This window comes from Gopherus evgoodei, chromosome 1 (genome assembly GCF_007399415.2).
Source record: "Gopherus evgoodei ecotype Sinaloan lineage chromosome 1, rGopEvg1_v1.p, whole genome shotgun sequence".
Taxonomy (NCBI): Eukaryota; Metazoa; Chordata; order Testudines; family Testudinidae; genus Gopherus; species Gopherus evgoodei.
Window position 1 is genome coordinate 135,333,078 of NC_044322.1, and position 22,944 is coordinate 135,356,021.

General features: G+C 37.9%; 1 protein-coding gene and 1 long non-coding RNA gene across 8 annotated transcripts in view; one reads left to right on the top strand and one right to left on the bottom strand.

Annotated features, from left to right (window-relative positions):
- Positions 1 to 20,807, top strand: part of FRMPD4 (FERM and PDZ domain containing 4) — a 466,579-nt gene extending 445,772 nt beyond the window's left edge. For 6 of the 7 annotated variants that reach the window (XM_030572808.1, XM_030572828.1, XM_030572837.1 and 3 more), the window contains 9 exons: positions 1,719 to 1,838; positions 2,490 to 2,626; positions 3,594 to 3,720; positions 6,314 to 6,403; positions 7,009 to 7,191; positions 13,160 to 13,298; positions 13,938 to 14,999; positions 15,315 to 16,580; positions 18,918 to 20,807. In XM_030572808.1, the coding sequence (XP_030428668.1) occupies positions 1,719 to 1,838; positions 2,490 to 2,626; positions 3,594 to 3,720; positions 6,314 to 6,403; positions 7,009 to 7,191; positions 13,160 to 13,298; positions 13,938 to 14,999; positions 15,315 to 16,580; positions 18,918 to 20,254 (4,461 nt within the window). In that variant the 3' untranslated portion in view covers positions 20,255 to 20,807. Of the gene's footprint in view, positions 1 to 1,718; positions 1,839 to 2,489; positions 2,627 to 3,593; positions 3,721 to 6,313; positions 6,404 to 7,008; positions 7,192 to 13,159; positions 13,299 to 13,937; positions 15,000 to 15,314; positions 16,581 to 18,912 lie in introns of all 7 variants that reach the window. The other variant, XM_030572864.1, reaches the window with a different exon arrangement.
- LOC115656326 overlaps positions 1 to 22,944 on the bottom strand; it is a 73,547-nt gene that overhangs the window by 5,877 nt on the left and 44,726 nt on the right. The gene's annotated exons all lie outside the window — the stretch shown is intronic.

The window sequence follows — 22,944 nt, forward strand, 5'->3', positions numbered from 1 at the left end:
GTAGTTAAAGAATGTATCATAATGCAAATGCACAAGGAGGCCTGTGCAACCCTAAATCTTGTATTTCTTAACTTTGAAGTGCTTGATTATGCAACCTGAACATTCTTTGAACATATTTTTGTGTGTCGTTTATATGAAGTATATGGGATTTTCAGAAGCACTCAGTGCTGGCCTCACTTTGCTCCCTCTTTGAAGTCAATGGTAAAGCTTCCGTTGAAATCAATGGGAGCAGAGTTAGGCCAATGCAAGGGGCTTAAGAAAATCCCATTCAGAGCTTTTATGTATACACACACACTATACCTTGGTATTTGGGAACAGAGATACAGAGAAAGTGCAGGACAATCTAAAGGTTTAGAGGGGTTTTTTTAAGCAAATATATTATACACCTCTACCCTGATGTAATGTGACCCTATATAACACGAATTCAGATATAACGCGGTAAAGCAGTGCTCCAGGGGTGGTGGGGCTGCACACTCTGGCGGATCAAAGCAAGTTCAATATAATGCGGTTTCACCTATAACATGGTAAGATGTTTTGGCTCCCGAGGACAGCGTTATATTGAGGTAGAGGTGTGTGTATGTCTGTGTGTGTGTGTGTATATATGTATATATATATATATATATACACACACACAAAAAAAATATATTACAAAGATTGCTAGAGCAAGACAGTTATTCCTTAAAAGATTTTAATGCTAAGCATAGCTTCTGTCAATCAATGAATAGAATAATATGATTATAAATTGTTAATATATAATGTTATATTTATAAATAATATAAAATGCTAACTTTCTATCCAGATTTGGTAGAATTAAATGGACTACATTTATTATGCATTATTCTATGGCTTTCTTCATTGGAGTTCCTACTTCAATTTACCATCGTACACTTGCTACTGACAATATTTTATTGTAGCAGAAGTGGAGAATGACCAATTTATCCGATTTTCCCACAACTTACTTGGTAGCTTGACTTTATGCTCAGCCTGCTGTTACTTTTATAAGTTTTATGCTGCCTGTCAATTAAAGAAGTTTATCTTGAAATAGTGGATGACTCTATTGTCATCATGTAGTGCAAGAGTCTTTATATCTCTTGCTCTAGAATCACATAGCTAAAAAAGTGCTTAATAGGGATTGACTCAAATCTCTTTTACAAATAAGGTTTTTTTTTCCCCCTGAAACCACCACCTATTATTTTCTTTCTCAAAAGGTAATTTTCAATAAGATTTTCTTGCAAATCTGTATCAACAAATGTTCTGTGACTGAGAAAAAAACATACAAACAAAACCTGTTTAATCTATTACTTTGAGGGCTACCAAGATCAAATACTTGGAAATCATACCGTGAAAGTCTCTTAAAGTTAATTCACTTTTTTCATGGAACAAATTCACTGTCAGTGGAGAATAACTATATCCAACATTTTAGTTTGCACATTGCACTGGAAGAATCCAGTACTTTCATTGCACTTAGATGTGTTTGGGCAGTTTGTGTCCTGATAAATCTTCAGCTGTTCCTGGTCCCACACACATACATATTTAAAGACGGACAGAGTTCAATTTTCATTTTGCCAAACCTGATGCAATGCCCATTAAGTCAAGTCAATGGAAGTCTCTCTGTTGACGTAGGTGGGCTCTGGATCAGGTTTAAAGTATCTAAAACTAAGAACAGCATTCCAAATCCAGTGTTTCAAAGTGCTAATAAGATAATTGCACTCTTCTAGGTAACCCAGAGGCCAAGCTCCCATAAGATGAGATGTTTGTTCAGAATCAGCTTCGTCCCAAAGGATCCCATTGACCTTTTAAGAAGAGATCCAGTTGCTTTTGAATATCTATATGTACAGGTAAGTGAAAACATAACTAGTCTTAGTATAAGCTAAGAAAACATGTAGATGGCAACTTTGAATGTACTTTTTGTTTGTGCTTTCACAGATAAAAATTGGGCAATGGGAGGGTCCTGATTTTTAAACATATTGATTATGTTACCTAAACCCACCACAGTCTGAAAGATGTGCAGGTGTTTATTTTCCAACAAAGTCCCTATCCCCTCCAAGTCCTCACAGAAATACCTCTTATATGCTAATACTGTGGCATCCTTCCAAAGAGTATGCAGCTCTAGGAGCTTAAGGAAGTGAGCTGGCAGCACTTCCCAGCAATTGTTTCTTGTCCTGTAATGTCATTCATGGAAAATCTCTTGGAGGATAGGAAAGATGGTGCGCACACAGCGGGGATGCAGGCAGAACATGCTTGTATCAAAATACATATGCCATTTGCTCTTTGGCAGCTACCTGGATTCTTCTGAGGCATCCAGACCTTCATGAATACCCAGCGCATCTGAGAGACATAGCTTACTGTCAGTGTAATGCCACCTTTCAGCATGGGGTCAATCCATAATGGAGCCTTCTTTAAAATCTATCAATAAAAGCTTGTTTATGCTTCGCTTTTTAAGTCAAAGATTTTTAAACTTGATGCTCCCTCTCCTGGTTCTTTGACAGAGCTGTAATGATGTGGTTCAGGAGAGGTTTGGACCTGAGCTGAAATATGATATTGCTCTGCGGCTGGCTGCATTGCAAATGTATATTGCGACTGTGACCACCAGACAAACTCAGAAAATCTCCCTCAAATATATTGAGTAAGTATAGTGTATAGAGCATTCCTCAAAAACAAAGGTTAGAGAGTGTTTGTAGGTCTTTTGCATGTTGGTCGATTGGTCTGTCTGTCTGCATATCCTGATTTTAGATTTGTGTGCTTTCAGTGCACTTTTAATTCTCGTATTGTACTTGCCCATCTGTTGACTAAACCATGCTTAGCAAGATGGCCTCTACCTGAAACACACCAGCTTTAAACCTCTCTTCCTCTGTGATTGCCACAGACCCCAGAGCACTGAGCTGAGAGCCTCATGTGATCCCTATGGCTAATTTGGAAGTGATTCCACTTCACTTTTGAGGGGGCAACATTTACAGCTCTCCCCATCCAGAAGGATGGTCAGCACAACACAAAGCCCCTGAGAAAGAGGTGCAGTTGCCAATTTTGACCTGATTGTTCCTTGACTGTTGCATTCCATCATGTCTCCAAATACACAGGTTGTATAACACATGCTGAGCTAAATTGCCTTCTCAGTTACCCTGGTGCAACCTGTGGCCCAGTGTGCTCATAGTGGGGTGTAATATGAAATATAGGTCTAAAAACCCCTTATAAAGAACAAATAAAACAGAGCAAGGAGACCCTTGCCATTGTGCCTAAAGAAACATTCCTTATAGAAAATGTAGAATTGTACCACGGTTTATGTGTATATTCCTGCATCTATTCATAAACTGGAGGTGAGGAACTAAAGATTAAAAATAAGAGTCTTTGAAAACAGCTTGGAAAATCCCTGGGGTAGTAAGAGCCTCACACTGCAAATGTTAAAGCATCTTATTTTTCTATGAAACAGTATGTACTCTGAGTACAGAAAATAATCTGTTATAGCACAACTGGTGCCTTCACCAACTCTCCCTGTGCTTTCAGGCATTCATTTTCTCAGCATCACAGCCACCATCTAGTCTTAGATAAATAATCAACACAGGAATGTGAAATTAAAGATATGCCTTTTATTGCAGAAAAGAATGGGGATTAGAGACTTTTCTTCCATCTGCTGTGCTGCAAAGCATGAAAGAAAAGAACATAAAGAAAGCACTTTCACACCTTGTCAAAGCAAATCAAAACCTAGTTCCTCCGGGTAAAAAGGTATTTGCATCTTAATGGAAAATATATTTTAAAGACCAGAGAGGACTGCATGCACGGGAAATGTTTAAAATTAGTTCTTTGGAGAAATACCTAGCCAGTATATTTTCAAAGATTGTTAGACTGTATAACTTTCAGTGCCTATTACCACATTTCCAAGAACAATTAAAAATAATTAATTATACCCCAGCTAAAGCATCTCTTCATTTTTAGAATGGTGGAAAATTGATTATTAACCACCAGGGTATGCCTAGGATTTTTAAAATTCATTTAGCACCTGCTGTTAATGCAAACTTGTTAGAGAATTACGTTCTGTATGCTTCTAATGCTCTAAGCTATGTTAACCAATGAGCCTGGCACAGACATAAGACATTTTCATGGTACTACAGGATGATTTGCTCTGGCGCCGCAAGGTAAAGTGACCACAGTTGGCAAGATGTCACTTGATAAATTATCTCCCTTATTGTAATTGAATCTTCCGTGTTGTTATAATATGCCTAGTCTTGGTATTAAGCCTTTGCTTCAACTGGGAAAACTGTGAGGGAAAATGTCTGAGGACATTTGTCTGTTTATACCATATATATGCAGCTTTTAGATACTGAGACACTCTGTGAATGGCAGAATACCAGCGGCTTGATCCAAAACCTATTGAACTCAACAGAAAGACACCCATTAACTTCAGTGGGTTTCAGCTCGGGACCCAAGAGAGGAACATAATTCTATGTTTATTTTAGTACCGCTAAATGTTAGCGGTTAACTGAAAGCTAATTGCCAAATTTTTAACTGAACAAACTAATGTTTAGCCTTTACATAGTTGCAGCAAAAGCTGAAATGGTGTCAGCTCTATGTATTTTATCATAGTAGTTCAGGTATGTTTGAATCCATCCCTGCTGCTGGATTCCCAGCTGGCAATAGTGGCCCACAATAGCTTATGCTATCTTCAGTTACAACAGAGATTACAATGCTGCCTCCCTGATGCACACCTTGACAAAATTATCTATGCTTTTTGTTACCTTCAGGTTGGGCTGCTATCATGGGCTCTGCTGAGGGCTTCTCTTGAAATACATAGTGCAGCCACCTGCATGTTTAGCAGGACAAGACAACGTGAAAACCCTGGTGCTCTGTAGTGACTAACAATCCGCTCTGGGAGTAAATCCAGGAAGTGGTTATCTTCTATAAATTTGGTTCCCTTCAGTGATTAGGACCCTTCCTATCTCAGAGGTTTTGTCTCTTTTTCACAATCATTGTGTTCCATTTGACTACTTTAGCTATCTGTCCCCAGGACTGAATCCCTAGTGAAGGATAGGAGAAGACATTTTCAGTAGAAGACTGAGCACTAAAGCCTAAATCTGGAGACCTGTAGGATGGCAATGCATGATAAATGTATTTATTCAAATTTTCCTAATATGGGCATGAGGTATACCACTGGACAGGATGAAGTGGTAAAATCATAGAAATGCAAGACTGGAAAGGACCTCGAGTAGTCATCAAGTCCAGCCCCCTGTGCTGAGGCAGGACCTGTAAACCAACATCATCCTTGACATGTGCTTGTTCAACCTGTTTTTAAAAATCTCCAATGATGGGGATTCCATAGCTTCCTTTGGAAGTCTATTTGATAATTTAACTGCCCTTATGATTAGAAAACTTTTCCGAATATCTAACCTAAATCTCCCTTATTGCAGATTAAGCCTGTTCCTTCTTGTCCATGTGCCCACTTTTTGGAACTAAGGGGGGCTTGATTTGCATGCAAAATATATTTTTTAAACTGTGGATTTTGAGGTTTTTGCCTGAGCAAGGGCTGCAGATTTTGGGCTACATTATTTGTATGAATTTAAGAGAGTTTTTTTTTCAGTCTAAAAATTATACTCGAGTTCTTAATTTTTAAATTGTTTTCCCCAAAAAATTAAACAGCAAGCAAACACAGCACTCCTGCCCCCCCCAAAAAACCCTTCATTTAAACCTATATGTAAATTATTCCTATTTTTCATGGGAATAAATTATGGCATGTTTGTATGTATCTCTTTCTATTTTTCAGGTTCATCCTCTGTTACGGGTAGTGGAAAAGTAACTAAATTACTTCTTAGTAGTAAGTTAGAAATAAAATCCTATATATCACAAATATCTAGCAAAATGTGCCATTTATAACTGTTCTTAGCAATTTTTTTAACATCTTGTTCTTTTTAAATTCACATTGGTAAACCAAATTTTAAAGAACTGCTACTGATAGTGATCATGAATAGGAACTCCAGTCTACTCTTGAAATCCCTCAATGAACAGATGTTTAATCTGAGTAGTCTAACATTTTCCTTTTACTGGAAAAGTTCCTATGTACTTGCAGTGCCCTGATGCAACCCATGCATGAGTCTTGAGTACATCTGATCAAAATAAATAAGATTTTAATTCCAAGATCTGAAATCCTGTTCCTTCATCAGGAAGTCAAATATGTAATGATTTATCGTCAGTCTGATGAGCTCTTGTCACAGTCCAGTCTCCTTAGGCTGTGTAATCATGTTTTAGTTCTTCCATTTCCATATGTGTGGATTCCCCCCACTGCATCTTACTCCTGTAATAACATCAGAGGTTTCCTTCTCCTCAGCTGTCTGCTCTGCAAGCCAAGGTGCATTACCTCAAGTTCCTCAGCGATCTGCGATTATATGGGGGGCGTGTGTTCAAGGCAACATTAGTGGTAACGTTTTCCTTTATTTTCTTGATAATTTTCTCCCATTAATTTGTATCTGCCTCATTCTCACATTTGCTTTAAGGAAATTCAAGTCCAAATCAAACATTCTAAAATAACATATACACTATGTTGGATCATACCACGCAAACACTTTTGTTTTATTCTTCTTGAAAATGTCTTCCGTTGTATTCTGATTTGCAGCTTGGAGGTAGCATTCATTTGATGGATGATACTATGGGTATAATTATAAAATACTAAAGCTGTTGAATAAAAAATTATTCTTTTAAGACATATACTCTACATTCACCCATGAAAACCACAATACAGTCAGTTTCTAACAAAAAGAAATTGTGACATGATAACTTTTATTTTATTCATTTTACTATAAATCTAGTACAATCACGTACCTATTGTTGGTTTTGTTTGGTTTTGCCTTTTACCGAAGAATTTACTAATTCATGGCAAAGAACTACTATGCAAATGAAATCTCATAAAAATGAAACAGGGTAGAAATGGTGTTTTTGTTTCATCTTATTTTATTTTTGTTATGCAAAACCTGTCAGGTTTCTGACTCTTTTTTAAATTTTTATTTTCTTCTGTTTATGTTATAGCAAGGAGAAAAGCGTTCAGAAGTGACTTTGTTAGTAGGGCCCCGCTATGGTATCAGCCACGTGATCAACACCAAAACGAACTTGGTGGCCCTGCTAGCAGACTTTAGCCACGTTAACAGGATCGAGATGTTTACAGAAGATGAGAGCACTGTTAGAGTTGAGCTCCATGTCTTAGATGTAAAAGTAAGTTGACTGTTGATTTGTATCAATTTAGTATCTTAAAATAGCACAATTTTCATTTTCCCTCTGTATTGGAATAGTTGATAAAGTTGTGCATGATTTTGTTATAAATATTTCATGCTACCAATATTATGAATGTGTATTTTAGAATTGTTTTAGCCAAATGGCATACAACTGATTGCTTAGGAACATAGGAATTTCCATATCACTTAAGACCAGCTAGCTAGTCCAGTAGTATTCTGTTCCAGATGCTTCAGAGGAAGGTAAGAGAAACCCCACAGTGGACAGCTCTGGAACAACCTGCCTAAAAGGGAAATTTCTTCCCAATCCCAGTAACTCTTCTGAATTCTTTATTCTATCTACTGTAATTGTGGGGGCTCTTGTTCTTCATATAAATGTCTGATCCTCTTTTGAATCCTACTGAGCTCTTTGCCTCAGTGGAAATGAGTGAAATCTTGCATATTACATCCTCTCAGTGCAGTTTATAGGATCTTGAAGCTTTATGGTGGAAGCTTTCATAGACTTTCTATAGAATTGTATAGAGGATAAATAGAGCTTAAAGTGGGAAATATCACAGTATGCAAAAGTTCGATACTTTTAAGCTAAGGATGCTACCAATTTTCCTTTTTCTTACAAAGGTATATGGAAAAATTACACATGGAATGTTTACCAAGCTCTTCTTTCAAACACTTAACTTTTATTGACAAGTATTAGTTCAGTATATTTAAGTTGATAATATTGCTGCAACTTGATCTGGATGCACCAGAAAACATTATTGGCTGGTGAGCACCTTTAGCTCCCTGGACAATAATAATATCAGAAGATCCCAGAGTGCTTTATAGCTATTAATGTCACAGAGCACCCCTTTGGGGTAATTATGTGGATGGGGAAACTGAGACAGAGCTAAATGACTCATTTTGTTCACACAGAAGTTTTGTGGCAAAACCAGGAATCTCCTAGTCCTACGATGTAATCAGAAGATCATCCTTCCTCTGTGTTTAAGACCAGGTAGTTTGAAGGAGCCAGGAGATGGGAGTCTAAGAAGGCTAAAATACTTTATAATACTAATTAGAGCTGTTGATTAATCACACTTAACTCATGCAATTAACTAAAAAAAATCACGATTAATCACAGTTTTAATCGCACTGTTAAACAATAAACTACCAGTTGAAATGTATTCAATATTTTGAATGTTTTTCTACATTTTCATATATATTGTATTCTGTGTTGTAATTGAAATCAAAGTGTATGTTATTTTTTATTACAAATATTTGCACTGTAAAAATGATAACAAAAGAAATAGTATTTTTAATTTACCTCATACAAGTATTGTAATGCAATCTTTTTGTTGTGAGAGTGCAACTTACAAATGTAGATTTTTTTTGTTATATAACTGCACTCAGAAACAAAACAATGTAAAACTTGAGAGCCTACAAGTTCACTCAGTCCTACTTCTTGTTCAGCCAATTGCTAAAACAAACAAGTTTGTTCACATTTATAGGAGATAATGCTGCCCTCTTCTTATTTACAATACCATCAGAAAGTGAGAACTGTCATTTGCATGGCACTTTTGTAGCTGGTGTTGCAAGGTATTTGCGTGCCAGATATGCTAAACATTCATATGTCCCTTCATGCTTTGGCCACTATTCCGGAGGACACTCTTCCATGCTGATGGTGCTTATTAAAAAAATGTGTTAATTAGATTTGTGACTGAACTCCTTGGGGGAGAATTGTATGTCCCGTACTCTTTTTCACCTACATTCTTCCATATATTTCATGTTACAGCAGTCTCAGATGATGACCCAGCTCATGTTGTTCATCTTAAGAACACTATCGCTGCAGATTTGACAAAATGCAAAGAAGGTACCAATGTGAGATTTCTAAAGATAGCTACAGCACTGGACCCAAGGTTTAAGGTTGAAGTGCCTTCCAAAATCTGAGAGGGACAAAGTGGGGTGCATGCTTGCAGAAGTCTTAAAAGAGCACACTCTAATGTGGAAACTACAGAATCCAAACCAACAAAACAGAAAATCATCCTTCTGCTGGTGGCATCTGACTCAGATAACAAAAATGAACATGCGTTGGTCCTCACTACTTTGGATTGTTATTGAGCAGAACCCATCGTCAGCATGGATGCATGTCCCCTTGAATGGTGGCTGAAGCATGAAGGGACATATGAATCTTTAGCACATTATTAGCCAGCTACAACAGTGCCATGAGAATCCTGTTCTCACTTTCAGGTGACACTGTAAACAAGAAGAGGGCAGCATTATCTCCTGCAAATGTAAACAACTTATTTGTCTGCGCGATTGGCTGAACAAGAAGTAGGACTAAGTGGATTTGCAGGCTCTAAAATTTTACATTCTTTTATTTTTTAATGCAGGTTTTTTTGTACATAATTCTACATTTGTAAGTTCAATTTCCATGATAAAGAGATTGCACTACAGTACTTGCATTAGGTGAATTGAAAAATACTATTTCTTTTGGGTTTTTTTACAGCGCAAATACTTGTAATCAAAAATATATATAAAGTGAGTATTCTACACTTTGTTTTCTGTGTGGTAATTGAAATAAATATATTTGAAAATGTAGAAAACATCCAAAAATATTTAAATAAATGGTATTATATTATTGTTTAACAGTGCAATTAATCGCACGATTAATCGCGATTAATTTTTTTATCGTTTGACAGCCCTAATACTAATAGCTAAGCAACACAGACCATAAAGCAGAGAAGTAATCTGTAGTAACCTGCCAGTTCAGTGAGGGAAGAGAAATATAAATGATGAGTATCAAGAATGACAAGGAAAATGAGTCGCGCAAGATTTATATGGACTAAGTAGCAAGAGGGTCAAAATATCTATTCTGCTTCCTGTCAAAAGGAGAAACCTACCAAAAGTAGTGTTATGATGGCACTTGAATAAGGATATGGAAATTTTGCATATGATTATCAGTAACTGAAAAATAACATGAAACAGAAGTTCCACTATCACAGTGGGTAGGCCTAGGAAGTGGTTGATATTGGCCAGGAAATAGGCATGACCATAGCAACTGGAAAATACTTTAAGTACAAAATAAATCTGCTCAAACCCTTGACAGAAATCCAGAATGAGGGCACCACTAACAGCATTTGCCTTCCACTTATGATGAATTCCTCCATGGGATGCAAGGGGAGGGAGTGGGCCTCACTGAGTAAGGAAGGGGTAATTTACATCTGCCTGTAGTAGCACTAGTGAATGTGGCCAAAGTCTTCATTCCTCAATCAGTAAAAGGGAATGATAATATCTCTCAGGGTTACTGTGAAGCTTAATTAGTTAATGCTTGTAAAGCACTTTAAGATCTTTGGTTGAAAAGTTCTATAGAAGTGCAAACAGCTTGAGTCTTTCTTTTACCATTAATTTTCTTTTTCAGTATTCCCTCTACCATGTTATTTCCAAAAAGTCATCCATAAAAGTTTAGTTGCGTATAGGTTATGAAAAGAGTGAACAGCAGGTCACAGTAATGCTCTTGATATTTAAAATCTCTCTGAAAATCATCTACTTTTATTGATCCTCTCATAAAATTCAGCATCAAGAAAGCATTTCAAACACCTCTCTATATACATGCACACCTGCTCCATCTTAAGACTAACATAATAAGAATTGATTCACTCATCTTTGGTTAATAATTTGTTTTAATTTTATGCCCAAAGTTGACTGCTTTGTGTCAAGCATGTGTCCTTATACCAAGGCTCCTGTACTTCTGAACAAAATCTCACATTGCCCAGAAGCAAAATGATAAATAACCATAACAATAATTGCCTGGATTTTTCCATTGGGTCTGAAACTGCACATGTGAATAAGGGTGTCATGGAATTATGTCAACACCATGTGTATTGGCTTAAGATTCTACACTATGGATTTTAAAAAAACACATATACCCTTGTCATAAACAGATAAGTAAGAGTTAATAGAACAAAAGTGCTTCATATCTCTTTTGCCTGGATAGGGTTAACAAGAACAGTGAGCCTGGCTGTCACCTGACCAGAGGACCAGTCAGAAGACAGGATACTTTCAAATCTTGAGGGAGGGAAGTTTGTGTGTGTGCTGTTAGTTTTTGGTTGTTGTTCACTCTGGGGGCTCGGAGGGACCAGATGTGCAACCAGGTTTCTCTCCAATCTCCCTGATACAGTTTCTTATAGATCCAGAATAGTGAGTACGAGGTAGATAAAGCAAGTTAGGCTTATGTTTGTTTTCTTTATTTGCAAATGTGTATTTGGCTGGGAGGAGTTCAAATGTGTATTTGGCTGGAAGGAGTTCAAATGTGTATTTGCTGAAAAGATTTTAATTTGTACTTGAATACTTAGGCTGGCAGGGTATTCCCAGTGTCTATAGCTGAAAGACCCTGTACCTATTCCATTTTAAATTTACAAAGATAATTTTTACTTTTTTTTTCCTTCTTTAATTAAAAGCTTTTCTTGTTTAAGAACCTGATTGTTTTTTTATTCTGGTGAGACCCCAGGGGACTGGGTCTGGATCCACCAGGGAATTGGAGGGGAGAAAGGAGGGAAGGGGGAGAGAGAGGCTAATTTCTCTCTGTGTTAGGATTACTTCTCTCTCAGAAAGAGTCTGGGAGGGGAAGAGATAAGGAGGGGGAAAGATGCATTTCCCTCTCTGTTTAAGATTCAAGGAGTTTGAATCACAGTGATCTTCCAGGGTAACCCAGGGAGGGGAAGCCTGGGAGAGGCAACGGTGAGGGAAAGGGTTTTCTTTCCTTGTGTTAAGATCCAGAGGGTCTGGGACTTGGGGATCCCCGGGCAAGGTTTTGGGGGGACCAGAGTGTACCAGACACTGGAATTCCTGGTTGGTGGCAACGCTACAGGTCCTAAGCTGGTAATCAAGCTTAGAGGAATTCATGCTGATACCCCATCTTTTGGACGCTAAGGTTCAGAGTGGGGAATTATACCATGACAACCCTATTTTGTGCTTTGTCTTAGACAGCTATGATCAGAGAACCTTGTTTTGATCAAGAGGGCAAGTGCACAGCCTCCTTCAGGACCAATTGTCAATTAGTTTGCAGGAGAGTCCAATAAAATCTTCCCATAAATGTGGATACTGCTACAGCAAGTGTCGGCAACCTTTCAGAAGTGGTGTGCTGCGTCTTCATTTATTCATTCTAATTTAAGGTTTCATGTGCCAGTCATATATTTTAAAATTTTTGAAGATCTCTTTCTATAAGTCTATAATATATAACTAAACTATTGTTGTATGTAAAGTAAATAAGGCTTTTAAAATGTTTAAGAAGCTTCATTTAAAATTAAATTAAAATGGAGAGCCCCCCGAACTGGTGGCCAGGACCCGGGCAGTGTGAGTGCCACTGAAAATCAGCTCACATGCCGCCTTCGGCACCCGTGCCATAGGTTGCCTACCCCTGTGCTACAGTATGGCACTCCCGGACTTTCAGCGAGCTGTAGCAGTGATCGCATGGGTCATTACAGTGTAGCAAGGTGCTGGGCTCTAGATCCACACCCTGGCTTTCCAGGCAGTTACTTACCATGTAGACAAACTCTAGGGTACACCAGTGAGAGAGGTGAAAGGTTTAGTTTTAAAATTTTATGAACAATATTAACATTTTAATAAGTTCTAGATGTTAAGCATCTTAGAACTCACTTGAGAATTGAAGCGTTTATTATTAATAATTATATAGACAGCAATACAAATATTAGTTAAGCATCAAGTTAATTTAAAATGTCCAGTTAGACATTTTCCTTGCTTCATCTCCCGAACATTTTGTACCCTAAATATTGTTTTCAATCAGACCTTTCAGAGCTGAGGAAAACTAATTTATTTTTTGATTTTCCAATGTAGCATTTGTGAAATAATTCCTATAATTTACATTTTATAAATATACTAATTTTAATAAGTCATGTTTCAGCAAGTAAATGTATTAAGAATGAATAGCCTTAACGAAGACTTGGTTGTTTCCTTCATAGCCTATTACTCTGCTAATGGAATCATCAGATGCAATGAACCTTGCCTGTTTAACAGCTGGATACTATAAACTACTGGTTGATTCAAGGCGCTCAATATTTAACATGGCCAACAAGAAAAATGCAGGAAACCGAGAAACAGGTATTTATTGCATAATGCATTAACAGAAGTCACATGTATAAAACAAGGCCTCGATACTGTGATTGGACCCACGCGGACAAAATTCCATTGATGTCAGTAGTGCTGTGTGCAGGTACAGGGGTATGTCCACTCAGATCTGATTGCTAGTTTGGGGCCTAGAGTTGTAATATATAAATTTGGCATTGTAGTATTTTAAGGTTCAGCCATTGTTCGTATTAATGGTAACATAAAATGTTTAATGTATTACTCCTCGTGCCACAGTGAAGCAAATGAATGATCATTTGTTTGCATACAGGTTATAACATTTTATATAACTAGAGTCTTCATGCAGAAATGTGAGGTGCTGGGTTTTTTTAGATTATCATAACAAGTCCTGGGTTATTATTTCACCTAGTTTTAGTTTAATTCTCTGCCCTTACAGCATAAAAACATCCAGTTAATCTTAATTCTTAAACCAAGAGATCCATATCTTGAAGTAGAGGAGCGTTTGAAAATGGTTTGACTGTAAAAGGGACAAGTTTATGTAGCTGTTCTATATTTAAAACATTGCTTATTCAGAATTAACAAGTCAATATTATAAAATTTGATGAAGCGGTTCATTTGTTAAATGACTGTTGCTTTTATTTTGCCAAACTGTAGGAAATGAAAATAGAGGGAAGTATAACCTCCATGCTTCTGAGTGGAACTGTGTACCAAAAACTACTACATTCATGGCTGAAGGGGATCAAGAGGTCCAAAGAACATTTGTAGACCCAAAACAGAAGACTGCAGAAGTTTCCGAAAGCCCCACGTGTCAAAAAGACCACAGGCATGTGTACATAGAAAATACCTATAATTCAGGTGGACTCGATCAGAAGCTGACCAAACAAGATGACTCCACTGAGGCAGCAGAAAACAGAAGTTTAAACCAGCAGTCATTACTGTCACTCTCAGGACTGGAATCTACCAAGAAAGCACAGGACTCTCCAAGGGGAGCAAAAGTATCCTTTATATTTGGAGATCACAGCTTGGATGGTATCAGTCCCCAAACCCTTGGCTATGAAAGACTTCTGGATGAAAGTCCAGAAGTATTGGACAAACAGAGAGCTATTTATATTAGCAGTACCAATGACATTAAAGGTCTAGAATTGTCTCCAGATGTTGAAAGCATTCAGTTTGCTACAAATTCTGTTTATGCAAGCATGAACGATGGCAAAATATTTGGAGCTGCAGAAGGGATAGAAGAGCCCTTGTTGCATGACATTTGTTATGCGGAAAACACAGATGATGTTGAAGATGAAGATGAAGTTAGCTGTGAGGAGGACATTATGGTAGGAGAAATCAGTAGGCCTACCCTTCTCAGTCTTTCTGGTTCAAGTGATGATATTATTGATTTGACATCACTCCCCCCTCCGGAAGGTGATGATAATGAAGATGACTTCCTATTACATTCTTTAAACATGGCCATTGCTGCTCCTCCACCTGGCTTCAGGGACAGTTCAGATGAGGAAGACTCTCAGCACCAAACAACACAGTATTTAGAAGACAAGGAGCAAGCTAGCAATGTAGGAAATGATGACATTCCAGTGTCACTCATTGATGCTGTCCCTACTAATACTGAGGGGAAGTGTGACAAGGGGCTAGATGATGCTGTAGTCTCCACTCTTCAAGCACTAGAGGCTTTGACTGCTTCAGAGGAACAGCAGACAAATGGCAATTCAGGTTCTTTCACCATAGTTACATTTATTCATTGAGCATCATTCCACTTCATCCATTTGCGCCATTTAGCCTTGGAAACATTCCATTCTATGTTTTTACCATCATGTACACACCTCACATTCCATATCATGTGGTGGAACTACCATAAAGTTGCTAAGTTATCTTTCTTGGGGATTATGCAGTAAAATTGGAGTATGCTTTAAAATAAACCATAAAAATCCCTTTATTTTTATGTTTAACACACCCCATTTTCTAATCCGTTTATTCAAGTGCCTCAGATGCTTTCATTAATTGGCTCTTATTTTTTGTGGCATGCAGGTGTAGCAATCTTGCGAGCATATAGCCCTGAGTCATCTTCAGATTCTGGCAATGAAACAAATTCTTCTGAAATGACTGAAAATTCTGAACTAACCGCAGCACAGAGACAGTCAGAAAACTCCACACGTATGTTTTTGACCACTAGTGAAGGGTACCAACCCCTTGTGGAAGAGCAAACAGAGTTCCCCGTTGCTAAGAATCAGGCTGGAGGACCACTTGCAAAATTCTCACAGTCCATAGCCGATTGTCAAACTGCTGAGCTACAGTCAAAAGTTGTGCCTTCTTCGAAGCAGATTCTTCATTCAGACAGTATGGAAATGGAACCAGAGACCATGGAAACAAAATCTGTCACTGACTATTTTAGCAAATTGCACATGGGGTCTTTGGTATACTCTTGTACTAGTAAAAGGAAAAATAAGATGACTGATGGTGAAGTGAAAGCAGCCTGTGATGGTAATGTTACTGTGAAGAAGTATCAGGGAGCTAAAAAAGCAGAGACTGATGAAGATCTAAATGCTATATGTGGTACTCTTTCTTCAAGAGATGGTCAACGCATAAGCACTTTTAATGTGGAGAGAACTGCCTTTCGCCAAAGATGGTATGCTGCTGCCGATGATGAAGCAGCAGATAAACCAAGCTCAGAAACAGTGAATGGGAAGACATTTCCAAGAGTTTCTGGTCTTAGTAAAACAGATACTGGCTCTAAGAATGAAGTGAATGCTGAAGTTAATGAGGGTGATACTTCAGCACTTGGCCCAGGTGAAAACTTTTTGTCTGATATGACTAATGTGTCTTCAGCCAAAGACCTAAATGACTCAGAAGATGCACATGACCATTCTTCAAAGCTACCGGAAGCTGAGCAGAGTGTGAGTAGACTTTGTGAATATCACTTGACCAAGCGCATGTCATCTTTGCAAAGTGAAGGCCATTTTTCTCTGCAAAGCTCCCAGTGTTCTTCAGTGGATGCAGGATGCAGCACAGGCAGTAGCCCATGTGCTACCCCAGTTGAATCTCCTCTTTGTACTTCTGATGTTAAGCACATTATCTCGGATTCATCTGTGAAGGGCATTAGCTATATTCCAGCAGATGAAAGAGTTGCCATTCTTCCAAACCATGGAACAACGTACAAGGAACTACATCAGCAGTCAGAAGCTGTGTGTCATAGAATGACAATGCCTGCCATTCATTCAGCAGTTAATGCTGAACCACTGTTTGGCACTTTGAGAGATGGATGTCATCGGATCCCCAAGATTAAAGAAACTACAGGTACAGCAGTTTCAAAGCATGTGTTTTTAAGACACATATTTAATAGGGTGTATATGTAAAAACCAAGTGTGAAGATTACGTCATCTCTTATCTGAATGCATACTGTCAATCTAGAGTGGACAGTGAAATTAGGTCTAAACTGTTTCTATTCATTCTCACTTTCTGGTTCTGCTGTGTGGCTTCTGCTAAAATAACCCCAATTAACATGTTGACACTCAAGAAAACATTTCTATTAGCATTAGCTTTTTTCAAATGTTTCCCAATCTCCCTGACAAGGCTGTCTATTGGAAAGAACATGGCTTGAATGCTACATCAGAATTTCTAAAATGTTGTTTCTTTTGATTTTCTGCATACTTCGGTAGAGCTAGATATATTTGAGCCATATAAGCTTTAACAATGTATGTAAATTTGGGGTAGTGAAGGAATCTGTGATTTAATTATCACATATTATATACTATTTGCCTTCCATGTGGCTAAAATAAGTGACTTTTGCTAAAATAAACAGTTGTACAGAATAATCTCCAGATAGCAATATGAAAAGTGTGTGGTTATTGATAGGCCAGGAAAGCCTTAGAGCACTAACTGTAAAGAAGAGAAAGAAATGGGATTAACTATGCATCCTTTTAATTTAAAAACCCATTGCATAAGTTTCCTGTAGGGATAGCTTAGGTGCAGTATCCTAATCACATAATTTAAGACCTAATTGTCATAACATTTTTCCCAGATCTGGACCTTAGCGTCCAAAATATGGGTGTTAGCATGAAAACCTCCAAGTTTAGTTACCAGCTTGGACCTGGTAAAGCTGCCAACAGCCAGGAATCTATACAGTGCCTGGCGCACTGTGGTCTCCCCAAAACCTTCCCTGGGGGACCCCCAGACTCAGATTCCTTGAGTCTCACAACAAAGGGGAATAAACCATTTCCCTTCCCCGTCCTCCCCTCCAGGTGTTCTCTCCCTGGGTTCCTGGAGAGATATACAGAAGCAAGCTCCGTGAATCTAAACAGAGGGACTCCACCCTCCCTGTTTCCAGTCCTGGAAAACAGAAGTACCGAGAGCTAATCTCTCTTCCCCCCTCACCCAGAGGGTATGCAAAGTCAGGCTTAGTAAATCTAACACAAAGAGATTTTCCCCCTGACTTCTTCCTCCTACCAATTCCCTGGTGAGCTGCAGACTCAATTCCCTGGAGTCCCCACTAAAGAAAAACTCCAACAGGTTTTAAAAAGAAAGCTTCATATAAAAAGAAAGAAAAGGACATAAAAATGGTCTCTCTGTATTAAAGTGACAAATACAGGGTCATTTGCTTAAAAGAAAAAAATGAATAAACAGCCTTATCCAAAAAGAATATAATTTAAACATTCCAGCAACAACACACATGTAAATACAAAAGAAAACAATATAAACCTTATTGTCTTACTATCTTTGTACTTACAACTTGGAAACAGAAGATTAGAAAGCCAGGAGATAGAAAAATCACTCTCATAGCCGAGAGGGCACAGACACAAGACAAAGAACAAAGAACTCACACACAAACTTGCCTCCACCCAGATTTGAAAAAGTCTTGTTTCCTGATTGGTCCTCTGGTCAGGTGTTTCAGGTTACTGATGTTACCCCTTTACAGGTAAAAGAACATTAACCCTTAGCTATCTGTTTATGACACTAATTTTAAGAGATTTTATAAAATTTTGGTTTGGGGGGTTTTGTTTGTTTTTAATTTAATTGAAAACAATATTTTGTTGGGGGTTTAAACATTCTGGTTGCAACTGAAACACAGAAGCATTGTGTAAGTTTATGAGAACCAAAAAATGAAGCTGACAAGAAGCAAAAGTGAAACAGTTTCTTTTCACTGCCTAAAAAATGCATATTGCGAAACAGAATAAAAATAAATGGAATTTTCAAAATTCTTTCCATTTTAGTAACATAAGGGATTTTTATGTCAATATCCCTTTAAATACTAAATGGGGAACTTCCATTCCTATTAGCAGAGGAGTGATGTTCATGAAAGTTCTGTGGAACAATTTTCTGCTGCCTCACATTGTAAGTCAGAGTGTGGTAATAGAGGGAGTAGTCAGTTATTCATAAATGAGAATATGTTGATAGATTTATTTTTTAATTTCATGTTTAGAGAAACATGAAGACATCTGACTATTTTCTGAAAGACACATTACTATACATGCATGGTACTAACTGAAATGGGGGTCCTGGAAAAATATTGTGAATCTATTAGGACAGGTCATTTTTTTTAAAAAGTCCATAAAAGATACTTAGAAATTCAGTCTATGAATATTATCAGTGTGATGCTTAATTATTCTCTCTGTTCTTCTACTACCCCTAGTGTAGCTTTCACCGAGCCTGGAAAGGGAAGACGAGGGGGCATGCCTTCAGCTTTTCCTAAACAGCCTCTAACTGACTCCATCATGCTGTCATCCAACATTCGCTCAGAATCAAAGGTGCCGAGTCAAAATCAAGACTCTTGTGACATTCCTAAAGTAAAACAGGGATGCGGGGCAGCAGTTAGTTTATGGCCATATGACACAATGGGAGGAAGCCTCAGAATGCCACACAGCAGGAAGGTATTGAGACGCAGCAGCAGTGTCATTGCAGGATCCACAGGCATTGAGATGCTTCTTGAGAAGAAGAAGGCTGCATTCGGTCTGAAATGTCTAGACATTGCTGCAAGAGATGATTCCAAGGCAGAAAAAAGAGTGGAACTCCCTCTGGGCAAAAAGTTATCCAAAAGCTATTCTCAAAGTTCTGTGAATGTTAGCACTGACATCAAAGACAATAAAAGGTCTTCGGTCACCAGCTCCATGCGGAAGGACTCCAAACAGTACAGAATATTGCCCTTACGAAAGTCAGATGCCAGCAACTGGAGATGCCGGGGCCCGTTTAGCTATTGTTTCCTAAACAGAGGAAATGACAATGAGGATGATGAAGATGATGGAGACAACAACCACCTCTCATGCCTCTATGAACCACAGATACCGTGTGGATTACCAGAACCAGCCAGTCAGTCTTTTTCCATTGAAAAGGAGAAGAAAGCTATTGAGCCCCCCAAACAGATACTAAATAGTACACCTGACAAGAGCAATGCTGAAGACCAAGGTGGCCAAACTGATACGAATCTCAGTGACATGGCCTTTGATGCACAAATCACAAGAATAAATGTGATGAAAGAGAAAACTTATGCAATGCCTGATGGATTTCGTGCAGCACAAAAAGATGCCAATGAGCTGCTCTCTATGGTCCGAGCAAGTGTGGGGAAGAGGGAAGATTTACATCCGGAAACATATGACCTTAAACTTTCTCAGTACAAACAACTGTTATCCATAGGATCGAGACAGTTGGGAAGTGCCTGCAGGAAAATGGCCATGGCTGATAAAAGCCCCGAGGAAATGCTTCTAGCTATGACTTCCAGCTTTCAAGTGCTCTGTTGCTTAACAGAAGCCTGCATGCGTTTAGTGAAAGTCATGAACTCTGAAACACAGCAGCAGGAAATTATAGCTAAAATAGATGAGGTCGTAATAAACTACATTTGTCTTCTGAAAGCTGCAGAAGCAGTGTCAGACAAGACCTCCGATGATCCTAGCATTAAACTCTTGGCTCGACATTCGACTACCATGGCCGCTATTGTAAGCACACTAACACGTTCTCTTAAAATGCTTTTAAACAAATAAAATACAAACGTCACTTCATAATCTACCTTTGCGAAGCCATACATAAAACCTTTTGTTTACTGTATGTGTATGAACTAATATAACAAACTCAGCTCCTTCTATCTGTATATTTTGTTATTTTATAAAAAATAAGTGAGAGAATAAAAAAAAATAGTTCTACTACCGAACATTGACAAAGTACTGGCCAGATCTATCCTTCTGTTTATATTTTAAATAAAATGACAAAAAAAGAAAAACAAAAAACAAATATTCCCACAAGAGCATATTGACGTTTGGCTATTTTTCATATAGTCAAATCTACAGGTGTGTGATGTGAGATTTTAAAGCCTGTGATGTCAGAGGAATTGTTTCCTGTTCCCTCCGAATTTCCATTTGGAGAACATTACATCCACATTTAGAAATAAGAAATGGAATCATAATGTATATAACACAGTATTTAATGTTTTAAAATTATAATTTTTAAGCATTGGAAATAGCAAAAAGACATTTAAAATCCAAAAGACTATTATGACTTACTAGAGAATATATATGTAATAAATAACTCTTTTGTTCATATTGCCTGGTTACCTGATGCTTCTTTTCTAGGAAATGCTTCTATATTGTAAATAGAGAAAATGATAGTATCTGATATACATGGTAGAATGTTGCATTTTGGGACCAAATGATAACTGTGTGGAAGGTAGGGAAGAAGGGTGGAGGGCATAGAAGGTAGAATGGGGTTATTTTTTTCTTTGTGATGAAAGAACTGCAAGAAATGCATTGATTTAATTGAAGATAGAAGAACCTAATGGCCAGGTCTAAAATCCTTTCATTGGTGAACAGAAACCAAAGGAAAACCATTAGGAAGTTACAATTCTTGTACAATTTTATCATAAATAAATGAATCATGTTTATTTTGTTAATGTATTTTACAGTTCATGTCAGATGATTCTAGATGTATACATGTAAACACCTTCAAAATAAAATTAATCTTTTGGAAAAAAATAACCTTTTTGCCAAAAAAACAAACAAACTCTCAAACAGGTTCTTTTACTGGTGTTGGAAAGAGCATTTTGTGACAGCTTCTCTAATCAGAACTTTTCTGTAAAATATACAGTAGCATTAAAGTTGCAACCCAGGCAAGGTAAAAGAATTCAGAGTTTCAGCAACTCTTAGGCTTTAAAGGGGAGATTTTTTTAAAGTGCCTCTGAGCTTTAGGCAACCCAGCCCTAGTGAATGCGTTAAATCCCTAAACTCTTGTGAAAATATTCCCCCTAACTTGTACCTCGTGTAGGTATTATGGCCCATGTTTTTCATAATCTCGCATGTAGGGGTTGATGTAATAAAAACAACCATAAAGGTCTTGATTTGAAAACTGCACTTGCCTACTCAGCTGTAGCAAAGCTGAGGCTTTCTTTGTTGAGTGAGGGGACCTAAGACCTCAGAATCGAACCATTTGCTAAAAAAAAGGAAGTGTGATTACAAAGAATAACCTACCGAGCGTGAAGACAAGCAAGCAGTGTTGTCTTCGTGAGTCTGCACACAGACAACTCCAGAGACTGTGCTTCAGTTTATAGCTTTGTCAAACAGCAACAAAGTGAAATTAAAAAGACTATGGTAAGCTTCACTGCTGCCATTCGGTTTTATAGCTGCTATTTCACTGTGAGCAGCATTAAAATTGTCAAGATAGATCTTCATCTCCCTCAGCAGTGATGTTTAAGCATATTGCACTGAAAAGATGAAGTGAATTATTTTACTTGAGACACATTCTTCCACTGCTTAGACACCTATGTCAAGTCTAGAGTGAAGGATAACATTTTCAGAGATGCCTATGTCCCATTTTCAAAAGCTACTTAAATGCTTAGAAGCTGAATCCCAATTGACTTACAATGCAGTTTTTGCTTCATAGGGTATTCAATGGGTAGCGATCGATCTATCAGGGATCGATTTATCACGTGTAGTGTAGACGCGATAAATCGATACCCGATTGCTCTCCTGTTGACTGCTGAACTCCAGCTCGGCGAGAGGCGGAAGCAAAGTAAGTCATTTTAATTTGATCTAAGTTACGTCGAATTCAGTTACGCTATTCTCATAGCTGAAGTTGCATATCTTAGATCGATGCCCCTCTCCTTGTAGACCAGTGCCTACATCGCTTTTGAAAAAAATGGCACTTAGGTTCCTAAGTCACTTAGGCACTTTTGAACGTTTTGTCCTAAATTCATCTCAGTTGTAGCTCTATTGAAATCAGATTATTCGAGTTAATGGATTTACACCAAGCATGAATTTGGCTATGCAGGTTTAATTTTCATTACCAGTATTGTTAATTATCGTTACTCTTTGTACTGTCATAGCAGGTAGTCAGCCCAGTCATCAACCAGATCCCCATTGTGCAAGGTACAAACACAGAACAAAATGATGGACTCAACCCCAAAGAGTTTTCTGCTAAGAATGTAGCAATGATATTATCCATAGTTTATAACTTCCCATATGAAGCTCAGCAAGTAACAAGTGCTGATTTTTGGACAAAAGAAAGTTAATTAATAAGCCACTGTGACAGCTTTGAAATCCCTAAAAAATATTTTGTGCACTTCTTTGACTTGGCTGAATGGAGGCAGGGAAAGAGACAGTTACCATATTTTTTAATGGACAATTCTATTTTCCTCCAAGTGTTCTCTAAACAAAACTTTGAGATCCTCTGTCAGTGATAATAG